Source organism: Oncorhynchus mykiss, chromosome 18 (genome assembly GCF_057628025.1).
Source record: "Oncorhynchus mykiss isolate SJ-2025 chromosome 18, ASM5762802v1, whole genome shotgun sequence".
NCBI classification, from domain to species: Eukaryota; Metazoa; Chordata; class Actinopteri; order Salmoniformes; family Salmonidae; genus Oncorhynchus; species Oncorhynchus mykiss.
In genome coordinates, this window is record NC_143039.1 from 5,404,727 (window position 1) to 5,429,417 (window position 24,691).

General features: G+C 47.5%; 1 protein-coding gene across 1 annotated transcript in view; it reads right to left on the reverse strand.

The window, feature by feature from the left end:
* LOC118947128 (glypican-5) overlaps nt 1-24,691 on the reverse strand; it is a 286,720-nt gene that overhangs the window by 221,350 nt on the left and 40,679 nt on the right. Inside the window, exons 4-6 of the mRNA XM_090206690.1 lie at nt 24,103-24,261; nt 18,079-18,206; nt 17,721-17,846 (exon numbers count right to left, since the gene is read on the reverse strand). Of these exons, the coding sequence (XP_090062816.1) occupies nt 17,721-17,846; nt 18,079-18,206; nt 24,103-24,261 (413 nt within the window). The remainder of the gene's footprint in view (nt 1-17,720; nt 17,847-18,078; nt 18,207-24,102; nt 24,262-24,691) is intronic.

Here is a 24,691-nt window from a genome sequence, read left to right on the forward strand (position 1 = left end):
GCATGTGGCCAATAGAATAACAATAACATCAGCATGTGACCAATAGAATAACAATAACATCAGCATGTGACCAATAGAATAACAATAACATCAGCATGTGGCCAATAGAATAACAATAACATCAGCATGTGACCAATAGAATAACATCAGCATGTGACCAGTAGAATAACAATAACATCAGCATGTGACCAATAGAATAACAATAACATCAGCATGTGACCAATAGAATAACATCAGCATGTGACCAATAGAATAACATCAGCATGTGACCAATAGAATAACATCAGCATGTGGCCAATAGAATAACAATAACATCAGCATGTGGCCAATAAAATATGATTTGATTTTAATATGGCTGAAGCGCCCTCTAGAGGACAATAACAGATATTACAGCATGGCACAAACCATCCTGATTCCTGGTCAGGGTTAGTCCAGACACTAACCAGTCTAATGGCTGGGTTAGTCCAGACACTACCAGTCTAATGGCTGGGTTAGTCCAGACACTACCAGTCTAATGGCTGGGTTAGTCCAGACACTACCAGTCTAATGGCTGGGTTAGTCCAGACACTACCAGTCTAATGGCTGGGTAAGTCCAGACACTACCAGTCTAATGGCTGGGTTAGTCCCGACACTACCAGTCTAATGGCTGGGTTAGTCCAGACACTACCAGTTTAATGGCTGGGTTAGTCCAGACACTACCAGTCTAATGGCTGGGTTAGTCCAGACACTACCAGTCCAATGGCTGGGTTAGGGTTAGTCCAGACACTACCAGTCTAATGGCTGGGTTAGTCCGGACACTACCAGACTAATGGCTGGGTTAGTCCAGACACTACCAGTCTAATGGCTGGGTTAGGGTTAGTCCAGACACTACCAGTCTAATGTCTGGGTTAGTCCAGACACTACCAGTCTAATGGCTGGGTTAGTCCAGACACTACCAGTCTAATGGCTGGGTTAGTCCAGACACTACCAGTCTAATGGCTGGGTTAGGGTTAGTCCAGACACTACCAGTCTAATGGCTGGGTTAGGGTTAGTCCAGACAAAACCAGTCTAATGGCTGGGTTAGTCCAGACACTACCAGTCTAATGTCTGGGTTAGTCCAGACACTACCAGTCTAATGTCTGGGTTAGTCCAGACACTACCAGTCTAATGGCTGGGTTAGTCCAGACACTACCAGTCTAATGTCTGGGTTAGTCCAGACACTACCAGTCTATTGGCTGGGTTAGTCCAGACACAACCAGTCTAATGTCTGGGTTAGTCCAGACACTACCAGTCTAATGTCTGGGTTTGTCCAGACACTACCAGTCTAATGGCTGGGTTAGTCCAGACACTACCAGTCTAATGGCTGGGTTAGTCCAGACACTACCAGTCTAATGGCTGGGTTAGTCCAGACACTACCAGTCTAATGGCTGTGTTAGTCCAGACACTACCAGTCTAATGGCTGGGTTAGTCCAGACACTACCAGTCTAATGGCTGGGTTAGTCCAGACACTACCAGTCTAATGGCTGGGTTAGTCCGGACACTACCAGACTAATGGCTGGGTTAGTCCAGACACTACCAGTCTAATGGCTGGGTTAGGGTTAGTCCAGACACTACCAGTCTAATGGCTGGGTTAGTCCAGACACTACCAGTCTAATGGCTGGGTTAGTCCAGACACTACCAGTCTAATGTCTGGGTTAGTCCAGACACTACCAGTCTAATGTCTGGGTTTGTCCAGACACTACCAGTCTAATGTCTGGGTTTGTCCAGACACTACCAGTCTAATGTCTGGGTTAGTCCAGACACTACCAGTCTAATGGCTGGGTTAGTCCAGACACTACCAGTCTAATGTCTGGGTTAGTCCAGACACTACCAGTCTAATGTCTGGGTTAGTCCAGACACTACCAGTCTAATGACTGGGTTAGTCCAGACACTACCAGTCTAATGGCTGGGTTAGGGTTAGTCCAGACACTACAAGTCTAATGGCTGGGTTAGGGTTAGTCCAGACACTACCAGTCTAATGGCTGGGTTAGTCCAGACACTACCAGTCTAATGGCTGGGTTAGTCCAGACACTACCAGTCTAATGGCTGGGTTAGGGTTAGTCCAGACACTACCAGTCTAATGGCTGGGTTAGGGTTAGTCCAGACACAACCAGTCTAATGGCTGGGTTAGTCCAGACACTACCAGTCTAATGGCTGGGTTAGTCCAGACACTACCAGTCTAATGGCTGGGTTAGTCCAGACACTACCAGTCTAATGGCTGGGTTAGTCCAGACACTACCAGTCTAATGGCTGGGTTAGTCCGGACACTACCAGACTAATGGCTGGGTTAGTCCAGACACTACCAGTCTAATGTCTGGGTTAGTCCAGACACTACCAGTCTAATGTCTGGGTTAGTCCAGACACTACCAGTCTAATGTCTGGGTTAGTCCAGACACTACCAGTCTAATGTCTGGGTTAGTCCAGACACTACCAGTCTAATGGCTGGGTTAGGGTTAGTCCAGACACTACCAGTCTAATGGCTGGGTTAGGGTTAGTCCAGACACTACCAGTCTAATGGCTGGGTTAGTCCAGACACTACCAGTCTAATGGCTGGGTTAGTCCAGACACTACCAGTCTAATGGCTGGGTTAGTCCAGACACTACCAGTCTAATGGCTGGGTTAGTCCAGACACTACCAGTCTAATGGCTGGGTTAGTCCAGACACTACCAGTCTAATGGCTGGGTTAGTCCAGACACTACCAGTCTAATGGCTGGGTTAGTCCAGACACTACCAGTCTAATGGCTGGGTTAGGGTTAGTCCAGACACTACCAGTCTAATGGCTGGGTTAGTCCAGACACTACCAGTCTAATGGCTGGGTTAGTCCAGACACTACCAGTCTAATGGCTGGGTTAGTCCCGACACTACCAGTCTAATGGCTGGGTTAGTCCAGACACTACCAGTTTAATGGCTGGGTTAGTCCAGACACTACCAGTCTAATGGCTGGGTTAGTCCAGACACTACCAGTCCAATGGCTGGGTTAGGGTTAGTCCAGACACTACCAGTCTAATGGCTGGGTTAGTCCGGACACTACCAGACTAATGGCTGGGTTAGTCCAGACACTACCAGTCTAATGGCTGGGTTAGGGTTAGTCCAGACACTACCAGTCTAATGTCTGGGTTAGTCCAGACACTACCAGTCTAATGGCTGGGTTAGTCCAGACACTACCAGTCTAATGGCTGGGTTAGTCCAGACACTACCAGTCTAATGGCTGGGTTAGGGTTAGTCCAGACACTACCAGTCTAATGGCTGGGTTAGGGTTAGTCCAGACAAAACCAGTCTAATGGCTGGGTTAGTCCAGACACTACCAGTCTAATGTCTGGGTTAGTCCAGACACTACCAGTCTAATGTCTGGGTTAGTCCAGACACTACCAGTCTAATGGCTGGGTTAGTCCAGACACTACCAGTCTAATGTCTGGGTTAGTCCAGACACTACCAGTCTATTGGCTGGGTTAGTCCAGACACAACCAGTCTAATGTCTGGGTTAGTCCAGACACTACCAGTCTAATGTCTGGGTTTGTCCAGACACTACCAGTCTAATGGCTGGGTTAGTCCAGACACTACCAGTCTAATGGCTGGGTTAGTCCAGACACTACCAGTCTAATGGCTGGGTTAGTCCAGACACTACCAGTCTAATGGCTGTGTTAGTCCAGACACTACCAGTCTAATGGCTGGGTTAGTCCAGACACTACCAGTCTAATGGCTGGGTTAGTCCAGACACTACCAGTCTAATGGCTGGGTTAGTCCGGACACTACCAGACTAATGGCTGGGTTAGTCCAGACACTACCAGTCTAATGGCTGGGTTAGGGTTAGTCCAGACACTACCAGTCTAATGGCTGGGTTAGTCCAGACACTACCAGTCTAATGGCTGGGTTAGTCCAGACACTACCAGTCTAATGTCTGGGTTAGTCCAGACACTACCAGTCTAATGTCTGGGTTTGTCCAGACACTACCAGTCTAATGTCTGGGTTTGTCCAGACACTACCAGTCTAATGTCTGGGTTAGTCCAGACACTACCAGTCTAATGGCTGGGTTAGTCCAGACACTACCAGTCTAATGTCTGGGTTAGTCCAGACACTACCAGTCTAATGTCTGGGTTAGTCCAGACACTACCAGTCTAATGACTGGGTTAGTCCAGACACTACCAGTCTAATGGCTGGGTTAGGGTTAGTCCAGACACTACAAGTCTAATGGCTGGGTTAGGGTTAGTCCAGACACTACCAGTCTAATGGCTGGGTTAGTCCAGACACTACCAGTCTAATGGCTGGGTTAGTCCAGACACTACCAGTCTAATGGCTGGGTTAGGGTTAGTCCAGACACTACCAGTCTAATGGCTGGGTTAGGGTTAGTCCAGACACAACCAGTCTAATGGCTGGGTTAGTCCAGACACTACCAGTCTAATGGCTGGGTTAGTCCAGACACTACCAGTCTAATGGCTGGGTTAGTCCAGACACTACCAGTCTAATGGCTGGGTTAGTCCAGACACTACCAGTCTAATGGCTGGGTTAGTCCGGACACTACCAGACTAATGGCTGGGTTAGTCCAGACACTACCAGTCTAATGTCTGGGTTAGTCCAGACACTACCAGTCTAATGTCTGGGTTAGTCCAGACACTACCAGTCTAATGTCTGGGTTAGTCCAGACACTACCAGTCTAATGTCTGGGTTAGTCCAGACACTACCAGTCTAATGGCTGGGTTAGGGTTAGTCCAGACACTACCAGTCTAATGGCTGGGTTAGGGTTAGTCCAGACACTACCAGTCTAATGGCTGGGTTAGTCCAGACACTACCAGTCTAATGGCTGGGTTAGTCCAGACACTACCAGTCTAATGGCTGGGTTAGTCCAGACACTACCAGTCTAATGGCTGGGTTAGTCCAGACACTACCAGTCTAATGGCTGGGTTAGTCCAGACACTACCAGTCTAATGGCTGGGTTAGTCCAGACACTACCAGTCTAATGGCTGGGTTAGTCCAGACACTACCAGTCTAATGGCTGGGTTAGGGTTAGTCCAGACACTACCAGTCTAATGGCTGGGTTAGTCCAGACACTACCAGTCTAATGGCTGGGTTAGTCCAGACACTACCAGTCTAATGGCTGGGTTAGTCCAGACACTACCAGTCTAATGGCTGGGTTAGTCCAGACACTACCAGTCTAATGGCTGGGTTAGTCCAGACACTACCAGTCTAATGTCTGGGTTAGTCCAGACACTACCAGTCTAATGTCTGGGTTAGTCCAGACACTACCAGTCTAATGACTGGGTTAGTCCAGACACTACCAGTCTAATGGCTGGGTTAGGGTTAGTCCAGACACTACAAGTCTAATGGCTGGGTTAGGGTTAGTCCAGACACTACCAGTCTAATGGCTGGGTTAGTCCAGACACTACCAGTCTAATGGCTGGGTTAGTCCAGACACTACCAGTCTAATGGCTGGGTTAGGGTTAGTCCAGACACTACCAGTCTAATGGCTGGGTTAGGGTTAGTCCAGACACAACCAGTCTAATGGCTGGGTTAGTCCAGACACTACCAGTCTAATGGCTGGGTTAGTCCAGACACTACCAGTCTAATGGCTGGGTTAGTCCAGACACTACCAGTCTAATGGCTGGGTTAGTCCAGACACTACCAGTCTAATGGCTGGGTTAGTCCGGACACTACCAGACTAATGGCTGGGTTAGTCCAGACACTACCAGTCTAATGTCTGGGTTAGTCCAGACACTACCAGTCTAATGTCTGGGTTAGTCCAGACACTACCAGTCTAATGTCTGGGTTAGTCCAGACACTACCAGTCTAATGTCTGGGTTAGTCCAGACACTACCAGTCTAATGGCTGGGTTAGGGTTAGTCCAGACACTACCAGTCTAATGGCTGGGTTAGGGTTAGTCCAGACACTACCAGTCAAATGGCTGGGTTAGTCCAGACACTACCAGTCTAATGGCTGGGTTAGTCCAGACACTACCAGTCTAATGGCTGGGTTAGTCCAGACACTACCAGTCTAATGGCTGGGTTAGTCCAGACACTACCAGTCTAATGGCTGGGTTAGTCCAGACACTACCAGTCTAATGGCTGGGTTAGTCCAGACACTACCAGTCTAATGGCTGGGTTAGTCCAGACACTACCAGTCTAATGGCTGGGTTAGTCCAGACACTACCAGTCCAATGGCTGGGTTAGGGTTAGTCCAGACACTACCAGTCTCATGGCTGGGTTAGTCCAGACACTACCAGTCTAATGGCTGGGTTAGTCCAGACAGTACCAGTCTAATGGCTGGGTTAGTCCAGACACTACCAGTCTAATGGCTGGGTTAGTCCAGACACTACCAGTCTAATGGCTGGGTTAGTCCAGACACTACCAGTCTAATGGCTGGGTTAGTCCAGACACTACCAGTCTAATGGCTGGGTTAGTCCAGACACTACCAGTCTAATGGCTGGGTTAGTCCAGACACTACCAGTCTAATGGCTGGGTTAGGGTTAGTCCAGACACTACCAGTCTAATGGCTGGGTTAGGGTTAGTCCAGACAAAACCAGTCTAATGGCTGGGTTAGTCCAGACACTACCAGTCTAATGTCTGGGTTAGTCCAGACACTACCAGTCTAATGTCTGGGTTAGTCCAGACACTACCAGTCTAATGGCTGGGTTAGTCCAGACACTACCAGTCTAATGTCTGGGTTAGTCCAGACACTACCAGTCTATTGGCTGGGTTAGTCCAGACACAACCAGTCTAATGTCTGGGTTAGTCCAGACACTACCAGTCTAATGTCTGGGTTTGTCCAGACACTACCAGTCTAATGGCTGGGTTAGTCCAGACACTACCAGTCTAATGGCTGGGTTAGTCCAGACACTACCAGTCTAATGGCTGGGTTAGTCCAGACACTACCAGTCTAATGGCTGTGTTAGTCCAGACACTACCAGTCTAATGGCTGGGTTAGTCCAGACACTACCAGTCTAATGGCTGGGTTAGTCCAGACACTACCAGTCTAATGGCTGGGTTAGTCCGGACACTACCAGACTAATGGCTGGGTTAGTCCAGACACTACCAGTCTAATGGCTGGGTTAGGGTTAGTCCAGACACTACCAGTCTAATGGCTGGGTTAGTCCAGACACTACCAGTCTAATGGCTGGGTTAGTCCAGACACTACCAGTCTAATGTCTGGGTTAGTCCAGACACTACCAGTCTAATGTCTGGGTTTGTCCAGACACTACCAGTCTAATGTCTGGGTTTGTCCAGACACTACCAGTCTAATGTCTGGGTTAGTCCAGACACTACCAGTCTAATGGCTGGGTTAGTCCAGACACTACCAGTCTAATGTCTGGGTTAGTCCAGACACTACCAGTCTAATGTCTGGGTTAGTCCAGACACTACCAGTCTAATGACTGGGTTAGTCCAGACACTACCAGTCTAATGGCTGGGTTAGGGTTAGTCCAGACACTACAAGTCTAATGGCTGGGTTAGTCCAGACACTACCAGTCTAATGGCTGGGTTAGTCCAGACACTACCAGTCTAATGGCTGGGTTAGGGTTAGTCCAGACACTACCAGTCTAATGGCTGGGTTAGGGTTAGTCCAGACACAACCAGTCTAATGGCTGGGTTAGTCCAGACACTACCAGTCTAATGGCTGGGTTAGTCCAGACACTACCAGTCTAATGGCTGGGTTAGTCCAGACACTACCAGTCTAATGGCTGGGTTAGTCCAGACACTACCAGTCTAATGGCTGGGTTAGTCCGGACACTACCAGACTAATGGCTGGGTTAGTCCAGACACTACCAGTCTAATGTCTGGGTTAGTCCAGACACTACCAGTCTAATGTCTGGGTTAGTCCAGACACTACCAGTCTAATGTCTGGGTTAGTCCAGACACTACCAGTCTAATGTCTGGGTTAGTCCAGACACTACCAGTCTAATGGCTGGGTTAGGGTTAGTCCAGACACTACCAGTCTAATGGCTGGGTTAGGGTTAGTCCAGACACTACCAGTCTAATGGCTGGGTTAGTCCAGACACTACCAGTCTAATGGCTGGGTTAGTCCAGACACTACCAGTCTAATGGCTGGGTTAGTCCAGACACTACCAGTCTAATGGCTGGGTTAGTCCAGACACTACCAGTCTAATGGCTGGGTTAGTCCAGACACTACCAGTCTAATGGCTGGGTTAGTCCAGACACTACCAGTCTAATGGCTGGGTTAGTCCAGACACTACCAGTCTAATGGCTGGGTTAGGGTTAGTCCAGACACTACCAGTCTAATGGCTGGGTTAGTCCAGACACTACCAGTCTAATGGCTGGGTTAGTCCAGACACTACCAGTCTAATGGCTGGGTTAGTCCAGACACTACCAGTCTAATGGCTGGGTTAGTCCAGACACTACCAGTCTAATGGCTGGGTTAGTCCAGACACTACCAGTCTAATGTCTGGGTTAGTCCAGACACTACCAGTCTAATGTCTGGGTTAGTCCAGACACTACCAGTCTAATGACTGGGTTAGTCCAGACACTACCAGTCTAATGGCTGGGTTAGGGTTAGTCCAGACACTACAAGTCTAATGGCTGGGTTAGGGTTAGTCCAGACACTACCAGTCTAATGGCTGGGTTAGTCCAGACACTACCAGTCTAATGGCTGGGTTAGTCCAGACACTACCAGTCTAATGGCTGGGTTAGGGTTAGTCCAGACACTACCAGTCTAATGGCTGGGTTAGGGTTAGTCCAGACACAACCAGTCTAATGGCTGGGTTAGTCCAGACACTACCAGTCTAATGGCTGGGTTAGTCCAGACACTACCAGTCTAATGGCTGGGTTAGTCCAGACACTACCAGTCTAATGGCTGGGTTAGTCCAGACACTACCAGTCTAATGGCTGGGTTAGTCCGGACACTACCAGACTAATGGCTGGGTTAGTCCAGACACTACCAGTCTAATGTCTGGGTTAGTCCAGACACTACCAGTCTAATGTCTGGGTTAGTCCAGACACTACCAGTCTAATGTCTGGGTTAGTCCAGACACTACCAGTCTAATGTCTGGGTTAGTCCAGACACTACCAGTCTAATGGCTGGGTTAGGGTTAGTCCAGACACTACCAGTCTAATGGCTGGGTTAGGGTTAGTCCAGACACTACCAGTCTAATGGCTGGGTTAGTCCAGACACTACCAGTCTAATGGCTGGGTTAGTCCAGACACTACCAGTCTAATGGCTGGGTTAGTCCAGACACTACCAGTCTAATGGCTGGGTTAGTCCAGACACTACCAGTCTAATGGCTGGGTTAGTCCAGACACTACCAGTCTAATGGCTGGGTTAGTCCAGACACTACCAGTCTAATGGCTGGGTTAGTCCAGACACTACCAGTCTAATGGCTGGGTTAGTCCAGACACTACCAGTCCAATGGCTGGGTTAGGGTTAGTCCAGACACTACCAGTCTCATGGCTGGGTTAGTCCAGACACTACCAGTCTAATGGCTGGGTTAGTCCAGACAGTACCAGTCTAATGGCTGGGTTAGTCCAGACACTACCAGTCTAATGGCTGGGTTAGTCCAGACACTACCAGTCTAATGGCTGGGTTAGTCCAGACACTACCAGTCTAATGGCTGGGTTAGTCCAGACACTACCAGTCTAATGGCTGGGTTAGTCCAGACACTACCAGTCTAATGGCTGGGTTAGTCCAGACACTACCAGTCTAATGGCTGGGTTAGTCCAGACACTACCAGTCTAATGGCTGGGTTAGTCCAGACACTACCAGTCCAATGGCTGGGTTAGGGTTAGTCCAGACACTACCAGTCTAATGGCTGGGTTAGTCCAGACACTACCAGTCTAATGACTGGGTTAGTCCAGACACTACCAGTCTAATGGCTGGGTTAGTCCAGACACTACCAGTCTAATGGCTGGGTTAGTCCAGACACTACCAGTCTAATGGCTGGGTTAGTCCAGACACTACCAGTCTAATGGCTGGGTTAGTCCAGACACTACCAGTCTAATGGCTGGGTTAGTCCAGACACTACCAGTCTAATGGCTGGGTTAGTCCAGACACTACCAGTCTAATGGCTGGGTTAGTCCAGACACTACCAGTCCAATGGCTGGGTTAGGGTTAGTCCAGACACTACCAGTCTAATGGCTGGGTTAGTCCAGACACTACCAGTCTAATGGCTGGGTTAGGGTTAGTCCAGACACTACCAGTCTAATGGCTGGGTTAGTCCAGACACTACCAGTCTAATGGCTGGGTTAGGGTTAGTCCAGACACTACCAGTCTAATGGCTGGGTTAGTCCAGACACTACCAGTCTAATGGCTGGGTTAGTCCAGACACTACCAGTCTAATGGCTGGGTTAGTCCAGACACTACCAGTCTAATGGCTGGGTTAGTCCAGACACTACCAGTCCAATGGCTGGGTTAGTCCAGACACTACCAGTCTAATGTCTGGGTTAGGGTTAGTCCAGACACTACCAGTCTCATGGCTGGGTTAGTCCAGACACTACCAGTCTAATGGCTGGGTTAGTCCAGACACTACCAGTCTCATGGCTGGGTTAGTCCAGACACTACCAGTCTAATGGCTGGGTTAGTCCAGACACTACCAGTCTAATGGCTGGGTTAGTCCAGACACTACCAGTCTAATGGCTGGGTTAGTCCAGACACTACCAGTCTAATGGCTGGGTTAGTCCAGACACTACCAGTCTAATGTCTGGGTTTGTCCAGACTCCACCAGTCTAATGTCTGGGTTAGTCCAGACACTACCAGTCTAATGTCTGGGTTAGTCCAGACTCTACCAGTCTAATGTCTGGGTTAGTCCAGACACTACCAGTCTAATGTCTGGGTTTGTCCAGACTCCACCAGTCTAATGTCTGGGTTAGTCCAGACACTACCAGTCTAATGTCTGGGTTAGTCCAGACTCTACCAGTCTAATGTCTGGGTTAGTCCAGACTCTACCAGTCTAATGGCAATTCCCTATGAAGTGCACTACTATAGACCAGAGCCCTATTCCCTATGAAGTGCACTACTACAGACCAGAGCCCTATTCCCTATGAAGTGCACTACTACAGACCAGAGCCCTATTCCCTATGAAGTGCACTACTACAGACCAGAGCCCTATTCTCTATGAAGTGCACTACTACAGACCAGAGCCCTATTCTCTATGAAGTGCACTACTACAGACAAGAGCCCTATTCCCTATGAAGTGCACTACTACAGACCAGAGCCCTATTCCCTATATAGTGCACTACTACAGACCAGAGCCCTATTCCCTATGAAGTGCACTACTACAGACCAGAGCCCTATTCCCTATATAGTGCACTACTACAGACCAGAGCCCTATTCCCTATGAAGTGCACTACTACAGACCAGAGCCCTATTCCCTATGAAGTGCACTACTACCGACCAGAGCCCTATCCCCTATGAAGTGCACTACTACCGATCAGAGCCCTATTCCCTATGAAGTGCACTACTACAGACCAGAGCCCTATTCCCTATGAAGTGCACTACTACAGACCAGAGCCCTATTCCCTATGAAGTGCACTACTACAGACCAGAGCCCTATTCCCTATGAAGTGCACTACTACAGACCAGAGCCCTATTCCCTATGAAGTGCACTACTACAGACCAGAGCCCTATTCCCTATGAAGTGCACTACTACAGACCAGAACCCTATTCCCTATGAAGTGCACTACTACAGACAAGAGCCCTATTCCCTATGAAGTGCACTACTACAGACCAGAGCCCTATTCCCTATGAAGTGCACTACTACAGACCAGAGCCCTATTCCCTATGAAGTGCACTACTACAGACCAGAGCCCTATTCTCTATGAAGTGCACTACTACAGACCAGAGCCCTATTCCCTATGAAGTGGTATTACTACAGACCAGAGCCCTATTCCCTATGAAGTGCACTACTACAGACCAGAGCCCTATTCCCTATGAAGTGCACTACTACAGACCAGAGCCCTATTCTCTATGAAGTGCACTACTACAGACCAGAGCCCTATTCCCTATGAAGTGGTATTACTACAGACCAGAGCCCTATTCCCTATGAAGTGGTATTACTACAGACCAGAGCCCTATTCCCTATGAAGTGCACTACTACAGACCAGAGCCCTATTCCCTATGAAGTGCACTACTACAGACCAGAGCCCTATTCTCTATGAAGTGCACTACTACAGACCAGAGCCCTATTCCCTATATAGTGCACTACTCCAGACCAGAGCCCTCTGTAGTGGTTCACTACTACAGACCAGAGCCCTCTGTAGTGGTTCACTACTCCAGACCAGAGCCCTCTGTAGTGGTTCACTACTCCAGACCAGAGCCCTCTGTAGTAGTGTACTACTCCAGACCAGAGCCCTCTGTAGTGGTTCACTACTCCAGACCAGAGCCCTCTGTAGTGGTTCACTACTCCAGACCAGAGCCCTCTGTAGTGGTTCACTACTCCAGACCAGAGCCCTCTGTAGTGGTTCACTACTCCAGACCAGAGCCCTCTGTAGTGGTTCACTACTCCAGACCAGAGCCCTCTGTAGTGGTTCACTACTCCAGACCAGAGCCCTCTGTAGTGGTTCACTACTCCAGACCAGAGCCCTCTGTAGTGGTTCACTACTCCAGACCAGAGCCCTCTGTAGTGGTTCACTACTCCAGACCAGAGCCCTCTGTAGTGGTTCACTACTCCAGACCAGAGCCCTCTGTAGTGGTTCACTACTCCAGACCAGAGCCCTCTGTAGTGGTTCACTACTCCAGACCAGAGCCCTCTGTAGTGGTTCACTACTCCAGACCAGAGCCCTCTGTAGTGGTTCACTACTCCAGACCAGAGCCCTCTGTAGTGGTTCACTACTCCAGACCAGAGCCCTCTGTAGTGGTTCACTACTCCAGACCAGAGCCCTCTGTAGTGGTTCACTACTCCAGACCAGAGCCCTCTGTAGTAGTGTACTACTCCAGACCAGAGCCCTCTGTAGTGGTTCACTACTCCAGACCAGAGCCCTCTGTAGTGGTTCACTACTCCAGACCAGAGCCCTCTGTAGTAGTGTACTACTACAGACCAGAGCCCTCTGTAGTGGTTCACTACTCCAGACCAGAGCCCTCTGTAGTGGTTCACTACTCCAGACCAGAGCCCTCTGTAGTGGTTCACTACTCCAGACCAGAGCCCTCTGTAGTGGTTCACTACTCCAGACCAGAGCCCTCTGTAGTGGTTCACTACTCCAGACCAGAGCCCTCTGTAGTGGTTCACTACTCCAGACCAGAGCCCTCTGTAGTGGTTCACTACTCCAGACCAGAGCCCTCTGTAGTGGTTCACTACTCCAGACCAGAGCCCTCTGTAGTGGTTCACTACTCCAGACCAGAGCCCTCTGTAGTGGTTCACTACTCCAGACCAGAGCCCTCTGTAGTAGTTCACTATATAGGGAAAAGGGTGGTTTGTAATGAGTTTCCTGGGTTGACAGAGGGGGGTTTATTTGAGGTTTAATCTTGGAGACGTAGTCTAACATAAGGCCAGTATAACAGGCTTCCCTGGTTACGCGCCTGGCTATGCGCCTGGCTACGCGCCTGGTTACGCTCCTTGCTACGCGCCTGGTTACGCGCCTGGTGATGGAACACACATTGATATTACTACAGACAGACATATTGATATTACTACTACAGCCCCAGACAGACAGATTGATATTACTACTACAGCCCCAGACAGACAGATTGATATTACTACTACAGCCCCAGACAGACATATTGATATTACTACTACAGCCCCAGACAGACAGATTGATATTACTACTACAGCCCCAGACAGACAGATTGATATTAGATGCATTGAGTTTGGCAGCAGATTGGTGATTATTCAATTGAAACAGCAAGGTCAAGACACCTATTACTTTACATACGAGAGACGCTGTTGTATACAATTATAACAACCCAGCTTCTCACACACACACACACACACACACACAGTCACAGCCTGTTTGCTACTACAGTCCCAGACAGACAGATTGCTGAGGATCATGTATTAGAGAAAAATGTGCAAACACACTCCTGGGGAGACAGTAATGAATTAAACATTGCAGAGTGACATTCACAAATAACACTGTTGACTCTATCGGGGATTTGAATCAAACACTGTTGACTCTGCCGGGGATTTGAATCAAACACTGTTGACTCTGCCGGGGATTTGAATCAAACACTGTTGACTCTGCCGGGGATTTGAATCAAACACTGTTGACTCTGCTGGGGATTTGAATCAAACACTGTTGACTCTGCCGGGGATTTGAATCAAACACTGTTGACTCTGCCGGGGATTTGAATCAAACACTGTTGACTCTGCCGGGGATTTGAATCAAACACTGTTGACTCTGCCGGGGATTTGAATCAAACACTGTTGACTCTGCTGGGGATTTGAATCAAACACTGTTGACTCTGCTGGGGATTTGAATCAAACACTGTTGACTCTGCCGGGGATTTGAATCAAACACTGTTGACTCTGCTGGGGATTTGAATCAAACACTGTTGACTCTGCTGGGGATTTGAATCAAACACTGTTGACTCTGCTGGTGATTTGAATCAAACACTGTTGACTCTGCTGGGGATTTGAATCAAACACTGTTGACTCTGCTGGGGATTTGAATCAAACACTGTTGACTCTGCTGGGGATTTGAATCAAACACTGTTGACTCTGCTGGGGATTTGAATCAAACACTGTTGACTCTGCTGGGGATTTGAATCAAACACTGTTGACTCTGCTGGGGATTTGAATCAAACACTGTTGACTCTGCTGGGGATTTGAATCAAACACTGTTGACTCTGCTGGGGATTTGAATCAAACACTGTTGACTCTGCTGGGGATTTGAATCAAACACTGTTGACTCTGCTGGGGATTTGAATCAAACACTGTTGACTCTGCTGGGGATTTGAATCAAACACTGTTGACTCTGCTGGGGATTTGAATCAAACACTGTTGACTCTGCTGGGGATTTGAATCAAACACTGTTGACTCTGCTGGGGATTTGAATCAAACACTGTTGACTCTGCCGGGGATTTGAATCAAACACTGTTGACTCTGCCGGGGATTTGAATCAAACACTGTTGACTCTGCTGGGGATTTGAATCAAACACTGTTGACTCTGCTGGGGATTTGAATCAAACACTGTTGACTCTGCCGGGGATTTGAATCAAACACTGTTGACTCTGCCAGGGATTTGAATCAAACACTGTTGACTCTGCCGGGGATTGGAATCAAACACTGTTGACTCTGCTGGGGATTTGAATCAAACACTGTTGACTCTGCTGGGGATTTGAATCAAACACTGTTGACTCTGCTGGGGATTTGAATCAAACACTGTTGACTCTGCTGGGGATTTGAATCAAACACTGTTGACTCTGCTGGGGATTTGAATCAAACACTGTTGACTCTGCAGGGGATTTGAATCAAACACTGTTGACTCTGCCGGGGATTTGAATCAAACACTGTTGACTCTGCTGGGGATTTGAATCAAACACTGTTGACTCTGCCGGGGATTTGAATCAAACACTGTTGACTCTGCCGGAGATTTGAATCAAACACTGTTGACCCTGCTGGGGATTTGAATCAAACACTGTTGACTCTGCTGGGGATTTGAATCAAACACTGTTGACTCTGCTGGGGATTTGAATCAAACACTGTTGACTCTGCTGGGGATTTGAATCAAACACTGTTGACTCTGCCGGGGATTTGAATCAAATACTGTTGACTCTGCCGGGGATTTGAATCAAACACTGTTGACTCTGCCGGGGATTTGAATCAAACACTGTTGACTCTGCTGGGGATTTGAATCAAACACTGTTGACTCTGCTGGGGATTTGAATCAAACACTGTTGACTCTGCTGGGGATTTGAATCAAACACTGTTGACTCTGCCGGGGATTTGAATCAAACACTGTTGACTCTGCTGGGGATTTGAATCAAACACTGTTGACTCTGCCGGGGATTTGAATAGTGCCTGAAGCCCTAATGGCACCCTATTCCCTAGGGGCCCTGGTCCATAAGGCTGCCATTAGGGACACAGCCAGTGTCTCTCTGTTGATATCATCACTGCTGCCTCCAACGAGATCATTGGTCGTTGGTCATTGGTCGAAGAGGCAGGAAGTGAAAAGTAAAAGACAGGACACACATTACACGGCCCGTCACCGTGGAAATGAGGGTGACCATGTCTCCTCGGGCCCTAGCTTTATTCTCAGAGATAAGACTCTGACACAGACACATGACCGTGAGGGGACTGTGTTGTCAGAGACAGACAATCAGAAAGAGATGCTTGATTGAGGAGGAGAGGACAGGTCCCCCAGGGGGAAGGAGGAGAGGACAGGTCCCCTAGGGGGATGGAGGAGAGGACAGGTCCCCTAGGGGGATGGAGGAGGAGGAGAGGACAGGTCCCCCAGGGGGATGGAGGAGGAGAAGGAGAAGAGGACAGGTCCCCCAGGGGGATGGAGGAGGAGGAGAGGACAGGTCCCCCAGGGGGACGGAGGAGGAGGACAGGTCCCCCAGGGGGATGGAGGAGGAGGACAGGTCCCCCAGGGGGATGGAGGAGGAGGAGGAGGAGAGGACAGGTCCCCCAGGGGACGGAGGAGGAGGACAGGTCCCCCAGGGGGACGGAGGAGGAGGACAGGTCCCCCAGGGGACGGAGGAGGAGGAGAGGACAGGTCCCCCAGGGGACGGAGGAGGAGGAGAGGACAGGTCCCCCAGGGGACGGAGGAGGAGGAGGACAGGTCCCCCAGGGGACGGAGGAGGAGGAGAGGACAGGTCCCCCAGGGGACGGAGGAGGAGGAGACAGACAAACAGAAAGAGATGCTTGATGGGAACAGTGAAGGGCTCGTAGTTTCTCCTTTTGAACTTCAGAATCCATGGTGCTGCGGGGGGGGGGGGGTCATAGGGGATGGGGGGGGGTCATAGGGGATAGGGGGGGTCATAGGTGATAGGGGGGGGGGGTCATAGGGGATAGGGGGGGTCATAGGGGATGGGGGGGGTCATAGGTGATAGGGGGGGTCATAGGGGATAGGGGGGGTCATAGGGGATGGGGGGGGTCATAGGTGATAGGGGGGGTCATAGGTGATAGGGGGGGGGTCATAGGTGATAGGGGGGGGGTCATAGGGGATAGGGGGGGTCATAGGTGATAGGGGGGGGTCATAGGTGATTAGGGGGGGGGGTCATAGGTGATAGGGGGGGGTCATAGGGGATAGGGGGGGTCATAGGAGATAGGGGGGGGTCATAGGTGATAGGGGGGGGTCATAGTGATGGGGGGGTCATAGGTGATAGGTCTGTGTGTGTGTGAGGGGGGGCAGTGGGGGGGGGGGTCATAGTGATAGGAGGGGGTCATAGGTGATAGGGGGGGGTCATAGGTGCTGGGGGGGTCATAGGGGATAGGGGGGTCATAGGTGATAGGGGGGGGGTCATAGGTGATAGGGGGGGTCATAGGTGATAGGTCTGTGTGTGTGTGAGGGGGGGCAGTGGGGGGGGTCATAGTGATAGGAGGGGGTCATAGGTGATAGGGGGGGTCATAGGTGATGGGGGGTCATAGGTGATAGGGGAGGTCATAGATGATAGGGGGGGGGTCATAGGTGATAGGGGGGGGTCATAGGTGATAGGTCTGTGTGTGTGTGAGGGGGGGACAGTGGGGGGGGGGTCATAGGTGATAGGTCTGTGTGTGTGTGTGAGGGGGGGGCAGTGGGGGGAAGGGGGGTCATAGGTGATAGGTCTGTGTGTGTGAGGGGGGGTCATAGGTGATAGGTCTGTGTGAGGGGGGGGGGGGGGTCACGTACCTCTTGACAACGTCGGCTCCGTTCCAGCAGGCCAGTCCATCGGCGGAGGCCAGCTGGTTGACACACAGCTGGTCCGCCAGGCCACCGTAGAAGGTACGGTACAAACGCAGACTGTTCAGGAACTCTCTGTTGAGACAGACACACGGGGGGGACCAACGTTGGTATACTTCCACACCCCCAGTCCTCTCAAGAGCCTCATAACGCTAAAATCATCATCTAAGCAAACCTTAATCAACAACTAAATACACCCTGAGATCTCAACCTTTTGAGTGCTGTCTAGAAGTGCTGAAGAAGTGCTGAGTAGATGAGGACTATAAAGTGAGTGGTTAGCAGTGGTGAACTGAGACAGTGTACTCACTTCCTCCTGGTAGCCAGGCTGTTTCCTGTTTCTCTGATGAAGGCTTTGAGAGGGATGGACGCTCCGTCCTGCTGGCCGCTGACTGACTGGGCAGGCTGTCTACTGGGACGACCACATACTTTATACACCTGGAGCACAACAAACACAGAGGGCAATCAGCTGATAATGTTAGAGAGGTCCTAACAGGGTGCAGTGATAGGAATGTCGCCACTAGATGGACCCAGAGGACTCCCTCCTAACAGGGTGCAGTGGCAGGATGTCTCCACTAGATGGACCAGAGGACTCCCTCCTAACAGGGTGCAGTGGCAGGATGTCTTCACTAGATGGACCCAGAGGACTCCCTCCTAACAGGGTGCAGTGGCAGGATGTCTCCACTAGATGGACCCAGAGGACTCCCTCCTAACAGGGTGCAGTGGCAGGATGTCTCCACTAGATGGACCCAGAGGACTCTGGTCTAAAGTAAAGCACTGTAGGGAAGTGATCATCAACTAGATTCAGCAGCGGGACGATTTTGTCTTGAGCCGATGGTCAGGGGCCTGGCGGTCAGGGGCCTGGCGGTCAGGGGGCTGACGGTCAGGGGGCTGACGGTCAGGGGGCTGACGGTCAGGGGACTGAACGTAATTAGAAATAAGACGATAAGAAGCCCAAACAGATATAATATTGATTAAAACATAATCCTTTAAACCTTGCTTACATTGGTATAAGATCACATATACACTGAGTACCAAACATTATTACACACTGTAGTCTATGTTGAAGTGAGCCAGTCTAGTGTACACTACTCACTGTAGTCTGTTGAAGAGAGCCAGTCTAGTGTACACTACTCACTGTAGTCTATGTTGAAGTGAGCCAGTCTAGTGTACACTACTCACTCTAGTCTATGTTGAAGTGAGCCAGTCTAGTGTACACTACTCACTGTAGTCTATGTTGAAGTGAGCCAGTCTAGTGTACACTACTCACTGTAGTCTATGTTGAAGTGAGCCAGTCTAGTGTACACTACTCACTGTAGTCTATGTTGAAGTGAGCCAGTCTAGTGTACACTACTCACTGTAGTCTACTGTTAAAGTGAGCCAGTCTATAGTGTAAACTACTCACTGTAGTCTACTGTTGAAGTGAGCCAGTCTAGTGTACACTATTCACTGAAGTCTACTGTTGAAGTGAGCCAGTCTAGTGTACACTACTCACTGTAGTCTACTGTTAAAGTGAGCCAGTCTATAGTGTAAACTACTCACTGTAGTCTACTGTTGAAGTGAGCCAGTCTAGTGTACACTATTCACTGAAGTCTACTGTTGAAGTGAGCCAGTCTAGTGTACACTACTCACTGTAGTCTATGTTGAAGTGAGTCAGTCTAGTGTACACTACTCACTGTAGTCTATGTTGAAGTGAGCCAGTCTAGTGTACACTACTCACTGTAGTATATGTTATCTACTTCATCTATTCTATAGATTCCCTCTGCTTGTTATCTATTCTATAGGTTCCCTCTGCTTGTTATCTACTTCATCTATTCTATAGGTTCCTTGTTATCTATTCTATAGGTTCCCTCTGCTTGTTATCTATTCTATAGGTTCCCTCTGCTTGTTATCTATTCTATAGGTTCCCTCTGCTTGTTATCTATTCATCTATTCTATAGATTCCCTCTGCTTGTTATCTATTCTATATATTCCCTCTGCTTGTTATCTATTCTATATATTCCCTCTGCTTGTTATCTATTCTATATATTCCCTCTGCTTGTTATCTATTCTATATATTCCCTCTGCTTGTTATCTATTCTATAGGTTCCCTCTGCTTGTTATCTATTCATCTATTCTATAGATTCCCTCTGCTTGTTATCTATTCTATATATTCCCTCTGCTTGTTATCTATTCTATATATTCCCTCTGCTTGTTATCTATTCTATATATTCCCTCTGCTTGTTATCTATTCTATATATTCCCTCTGCTTGTTATCTATTCTATATATTCCCTCTGCTTGTTATCTATTCTATAGGTTCCCTCTGCTTGTTATCTATTCATCTATTCTATAGATTCCCTCTGCTTGTTATCTATTCTATAGATTCCCTCTGCTTGTTATCTATTCTATATATTCCCTCTGCTTGTTATCTATTCTATAGATTCCCTCTGCTTGTTATCTATTCTATATATTCCCTCTGCTTGTTATCTATTCTATATATTCCCTCTGCTTGTTATCTATTCTATATATTCCCTCTGCTTGTTATCTATTCTATATATTCCCTCTGCTTGTTATCTATTCATCTATTCTATAGATTCCCTCTGCTTGTTATCTATTCTATAGGTTCCCTCTGCTTGTTATCTATTCTATAGATTCCCTCTGCTTGTTATCTATTCATCTATTCTATAGGTTCCCTCTGCTTGTTATCTATTCTATAGGTTCCCTCTGCTTGTTATCTATTCATCTATTCTATAGATTCACTCTGCTTGTTATCTTTTCTATAGGTTCCCTCTGCTTGTTATCTATTCTATAGGTTCCCTCTGCTTGTTATCTATTCTATAGATTCACTCTGCTTGTTATCTACTTCATCTATTTCATCCCACTGGGGATGATCTAACTCTCCCTGGTTAACATGACAGTCTCTTCTGGCTACTGGGGATGACCTAACTCTCCCTGGTTAACAGGACAGTCTCTTCTGGCTACTGGGGAGGATCTAACGCTCTCTGGTTAACAGTGTGGACAACCTCTTCTGGCTACTGGGGATGATCTAACTCTCCCTGGTTAACAGGACAGTCTCTTCTGGCTACTGGGGATGATCTAACTCTCTCTGGTTAACAGTCTGGACAACCTCTTCTGGCTACTGGCGCTCGCTGCCCACAATGGTCTATTCTGAGAATGTTCTGGGCACGCTGTTGTTGAGTGGTATGTACCGTGTGTGTGTGTGTGTGTGTGTGTGTGTGTGTGGTCTGCAGTACATTCCTGGGTGACGGAGTGGTAGCAGTTGGTTCGGTCATTAAACCTCAGATCAGTATTACAACTCTGTCTCTCTTTCTGAGAAAAATGTGTTTCTTCCTTCTTCATCAGTTTATAAGGACATTATTCACTGAGTCTGGTGACTGGTTGGTTTTATAGGGACATTATTCACTTAGTCTGGTGACTGGTTGGTTTTATAGGGACATTATTCACTTAGTCTGGTGACTGGTTGGTTTTATAGGGACATTATTCACTCAGTCTGGTGACTGGCTGGTTTCATGTTATTCACTGAGTCTGGTGACTGGTTGGTTTTATAGGGACATTATTCACTTAGTCTGGTGACTGGTTGGTTTGATAGGGACATTAATCACTTAGTCTGGTGACTGTTTGGTTTTATAGGGACATTATTCACTTAGTCTGGTGACTGGTTGGTTTTATAGGGACATTATTCACTCAGTCTGGTGACTGGTTGGTTTTATAGGGACATTATTCACTTAGTCTGGTGACTGGTTGGTTTTATAGGGACATTATTCACTTAGTCTGGTGACTGGTTGGTTTTATAGGGACATTATTCACTGAGTCTGGTGACTGGTTGGTTTTATAGGGACATTATTCACTTAGTCTGGTGACTGGTTGGTTTCATGTTATTCACTTAGTCTGGTGACTGGTTGGTTTGATAGGGACATTAATCACTTAGTCTGGTGACTGTTTGGTTTTATAGGGACATTATTCACTTAGTCTGGTGACTGGTTGGTTTTATAGGGACATTATTCACTTAGTCTGGTGACTGGTTGGTTTCATGTTATTCACTTAGTCTGGTGACTGGTTGGTTTCATGTTAATCACTTAGTCTGGTGACTGGTTGGTTTCATGTTAATCACTTAGTCTGGTGACTGGTTGGTTTCATGTTATTCACTGAGTCTGGTGACTGGTTGGTTTTATAGGGACATTATTCACTTAGTCTGGTGACTGGTTGGTTTCATGTTATTCACTTAGTCTGGTGACTGGTTGGTTTCATGTTAATCACTTAGTCTGGTGACTGGTTGGTTTCATGTTAATCACTTAGTCTGGTGACTGGTTGGTTTCATGTTAATCACTTAGTCTGGTGACTGGTTGGTTTCATGTTAATCACTTAGTCTGGTGACTGGTTGGTTTTATAGGGACATTATTCACTTAGTCTGGTGACTGGTTGGTTTGATAGGGACATTATTCACTTAGTCTGGTGACTGGTTGGTTTCATGTTATTCACTTAGTCTGGTGACTGGTTGGTTTCATTTTAATCACTTAGTCTGGTGACTGGTTGGTTTTATAGGGACATTATTCACTTAGTCTGGTGACTGGTTGGTTTTATAGGGACATTATTCACTTAGTCTGGTGACTGGTTGGTTTCATGTTAATCACTTAGTCTGGTGACTGGTTGGTTTCATGTTATTCACTGAGTCTGGTGACTGGTTGGTTTTATAGGGACATTATTCACTTAGTCTGGTGACTGGTTGGTTTCATGTTATTCACTTAGTCTGGTGACTGGTTGGTTTCATGTTAATCACTTAGTCTGGTGACTGGTTGGTTTCATGTTAATCACTTAGTCTGGTGACTGGTTGGTTTCATGTTAATCACTTAGTCTGGTGACTGGTTGGTTTCATGTTAATCACTTAGTCTGGTGACTGGTTGGTTTTATAGGGACATTATTCACTTAGTCTGGTGACTGGTTGGTTTGATAGGGACATTATTCACTTAGTCTGGTGACTGGTTGGTTTCATGTTATTCACTTAGTCTGGTGACTGGTTGGTTTCATTTTAATCACTTAGTCTGGTGACTGGTTGGTTTTATAGGGACATTATTCACTTAGTCTGGTGACTGGTTGGTTTGATAGGGACATTATTCACTTAGTCTGGTGACTGGTTGGTTTCATGTTAATCACTTAGTCTGGTGACTGGTTGGTTTCATTTTAATCACTTAGTCTGGTGACTGGTTGGTTTCATGTTAATCACTTAGTCTGATGACTGGTTGGTTTTATAGGGACATTATTCACTTAGTCTGGTGACTGGTTGGTTTCATGTTATTCACTTAGTCTGATGACTGGCTGGTTTCATGTTAATCACTTAGTCTGGTGACTGGTTGGTTTTATAGGGACATTATTCAGTCTGGTGACTGTTTGGTTTTATAGGGACATTATTCACTTAGTCTGGTGACTGGTTGGTTTCATGTTAATCACTTAGTCTGGTGACTGGTTGGTTTTATAGGGACATTAATCACTTAGTCTGGTGACTGGTTGGTTTCATGTTAATCACTTATTCTGGTGACTGGTTGGTTTCATGTTATTCAGTTAGTCTGGTGACTGGTTGGTTTTATAGGGACATTATTCACTTAGTCTGGTGACTGGTTGGTTTTATAGGGACATTATTCACTTAGTCTGGTGACTGGTTGGTTTCATGTTAATCACTTAGTCTGGTGACTGGCTGGTTTTATAGGGACATTATTCACTTAGTCTGGTGACTGGTTGGTTTCATGTTAATCACTTAGTCTGGTGACTGGTTGGTTTCATGTTATTCACTTAGTCTGGTGACTGGTTGGTTTTATAGGGACATTAATCACTTAGTCTGGTGACTGGTTGGTTTTATAGGGACATTAATCACTTAGTCTGGTGACTGGTTGGTTTCATGTTATTCACTTAGTCTGGTGACTGGTTGGTTTCATGTTATTCACTTAGTCTGGTGACTGGTTGGTTTCATGTTATTCACTTAGTCTGGTGACTGGTTGTTTTCATGTTAATCACTTAGTCTGGTGACTGGTTGGTTTTATAGGGACATTATTCACTTAGTCTGGTGACTGGTTGGTTTTATAGGGACATTATTCACTTAGTCTGGTGACTGGTTGGTTTTATGTTATTCACTTAGTCTGGTGACTGGTTGGTTTTATAGGGACATTATTCACTTAGTCTGGTGACTGGTTGGTTTTATAGGGACATTATTCACTTAGTCTGGTGACTGGTTGGTTTCATGTTATTCACTAAGTCTGAAGCACATTTCTAAAATGCTCTCTGAACTTAATCCTGACAATGACAATCCAACAGGGGACGACAACACGTCACCAAACACCTCACCTGTTCCGAGAGGTGTGGCCCGTTCCTCTGAGCATGTGCGACGGCGTCGTGGACGACGGCGTGAACTCCCAGCAGCACTTGCTCCAGGTCCTGAGATCCGTGCATGCGTGCCGACAGCCCCTCTAACGACCTCACGAATTCTCTCCAATGGGGGTCCACCTCAAATCAAAATCAAAATCTTTTTACAACCTTTTTAAAAAAACAAATCACACTTTCCAAGTAAAACAAATCAAAATGAAACAAGGAGCTGAGATGAATAGAGCAGCGGGAACCTATAGAATAGATAACAAGCAGAGGGAACCTATAGAATAGATAACAAGCAGAGGGAATCTATAGAATAGATAACAAGCAGAGGGAATATATAGAATAGATAACAAGCAGAGGGAACCTATAGAATAGATAACAAGCAGAGGGAACCTATAGAATAGATAACAAGCAGAGGGAACCTATAGAATAGATAACAAGCAGAGGGAACCTATAGAATAGATAACAAGCAGAGAGAACCTATAGAATAGATAACAAGGAACCTATAGAATAGATAACAAGCAGAGGGAACCTATAGAATAGATAACAAGCAGAGGGAATCTAT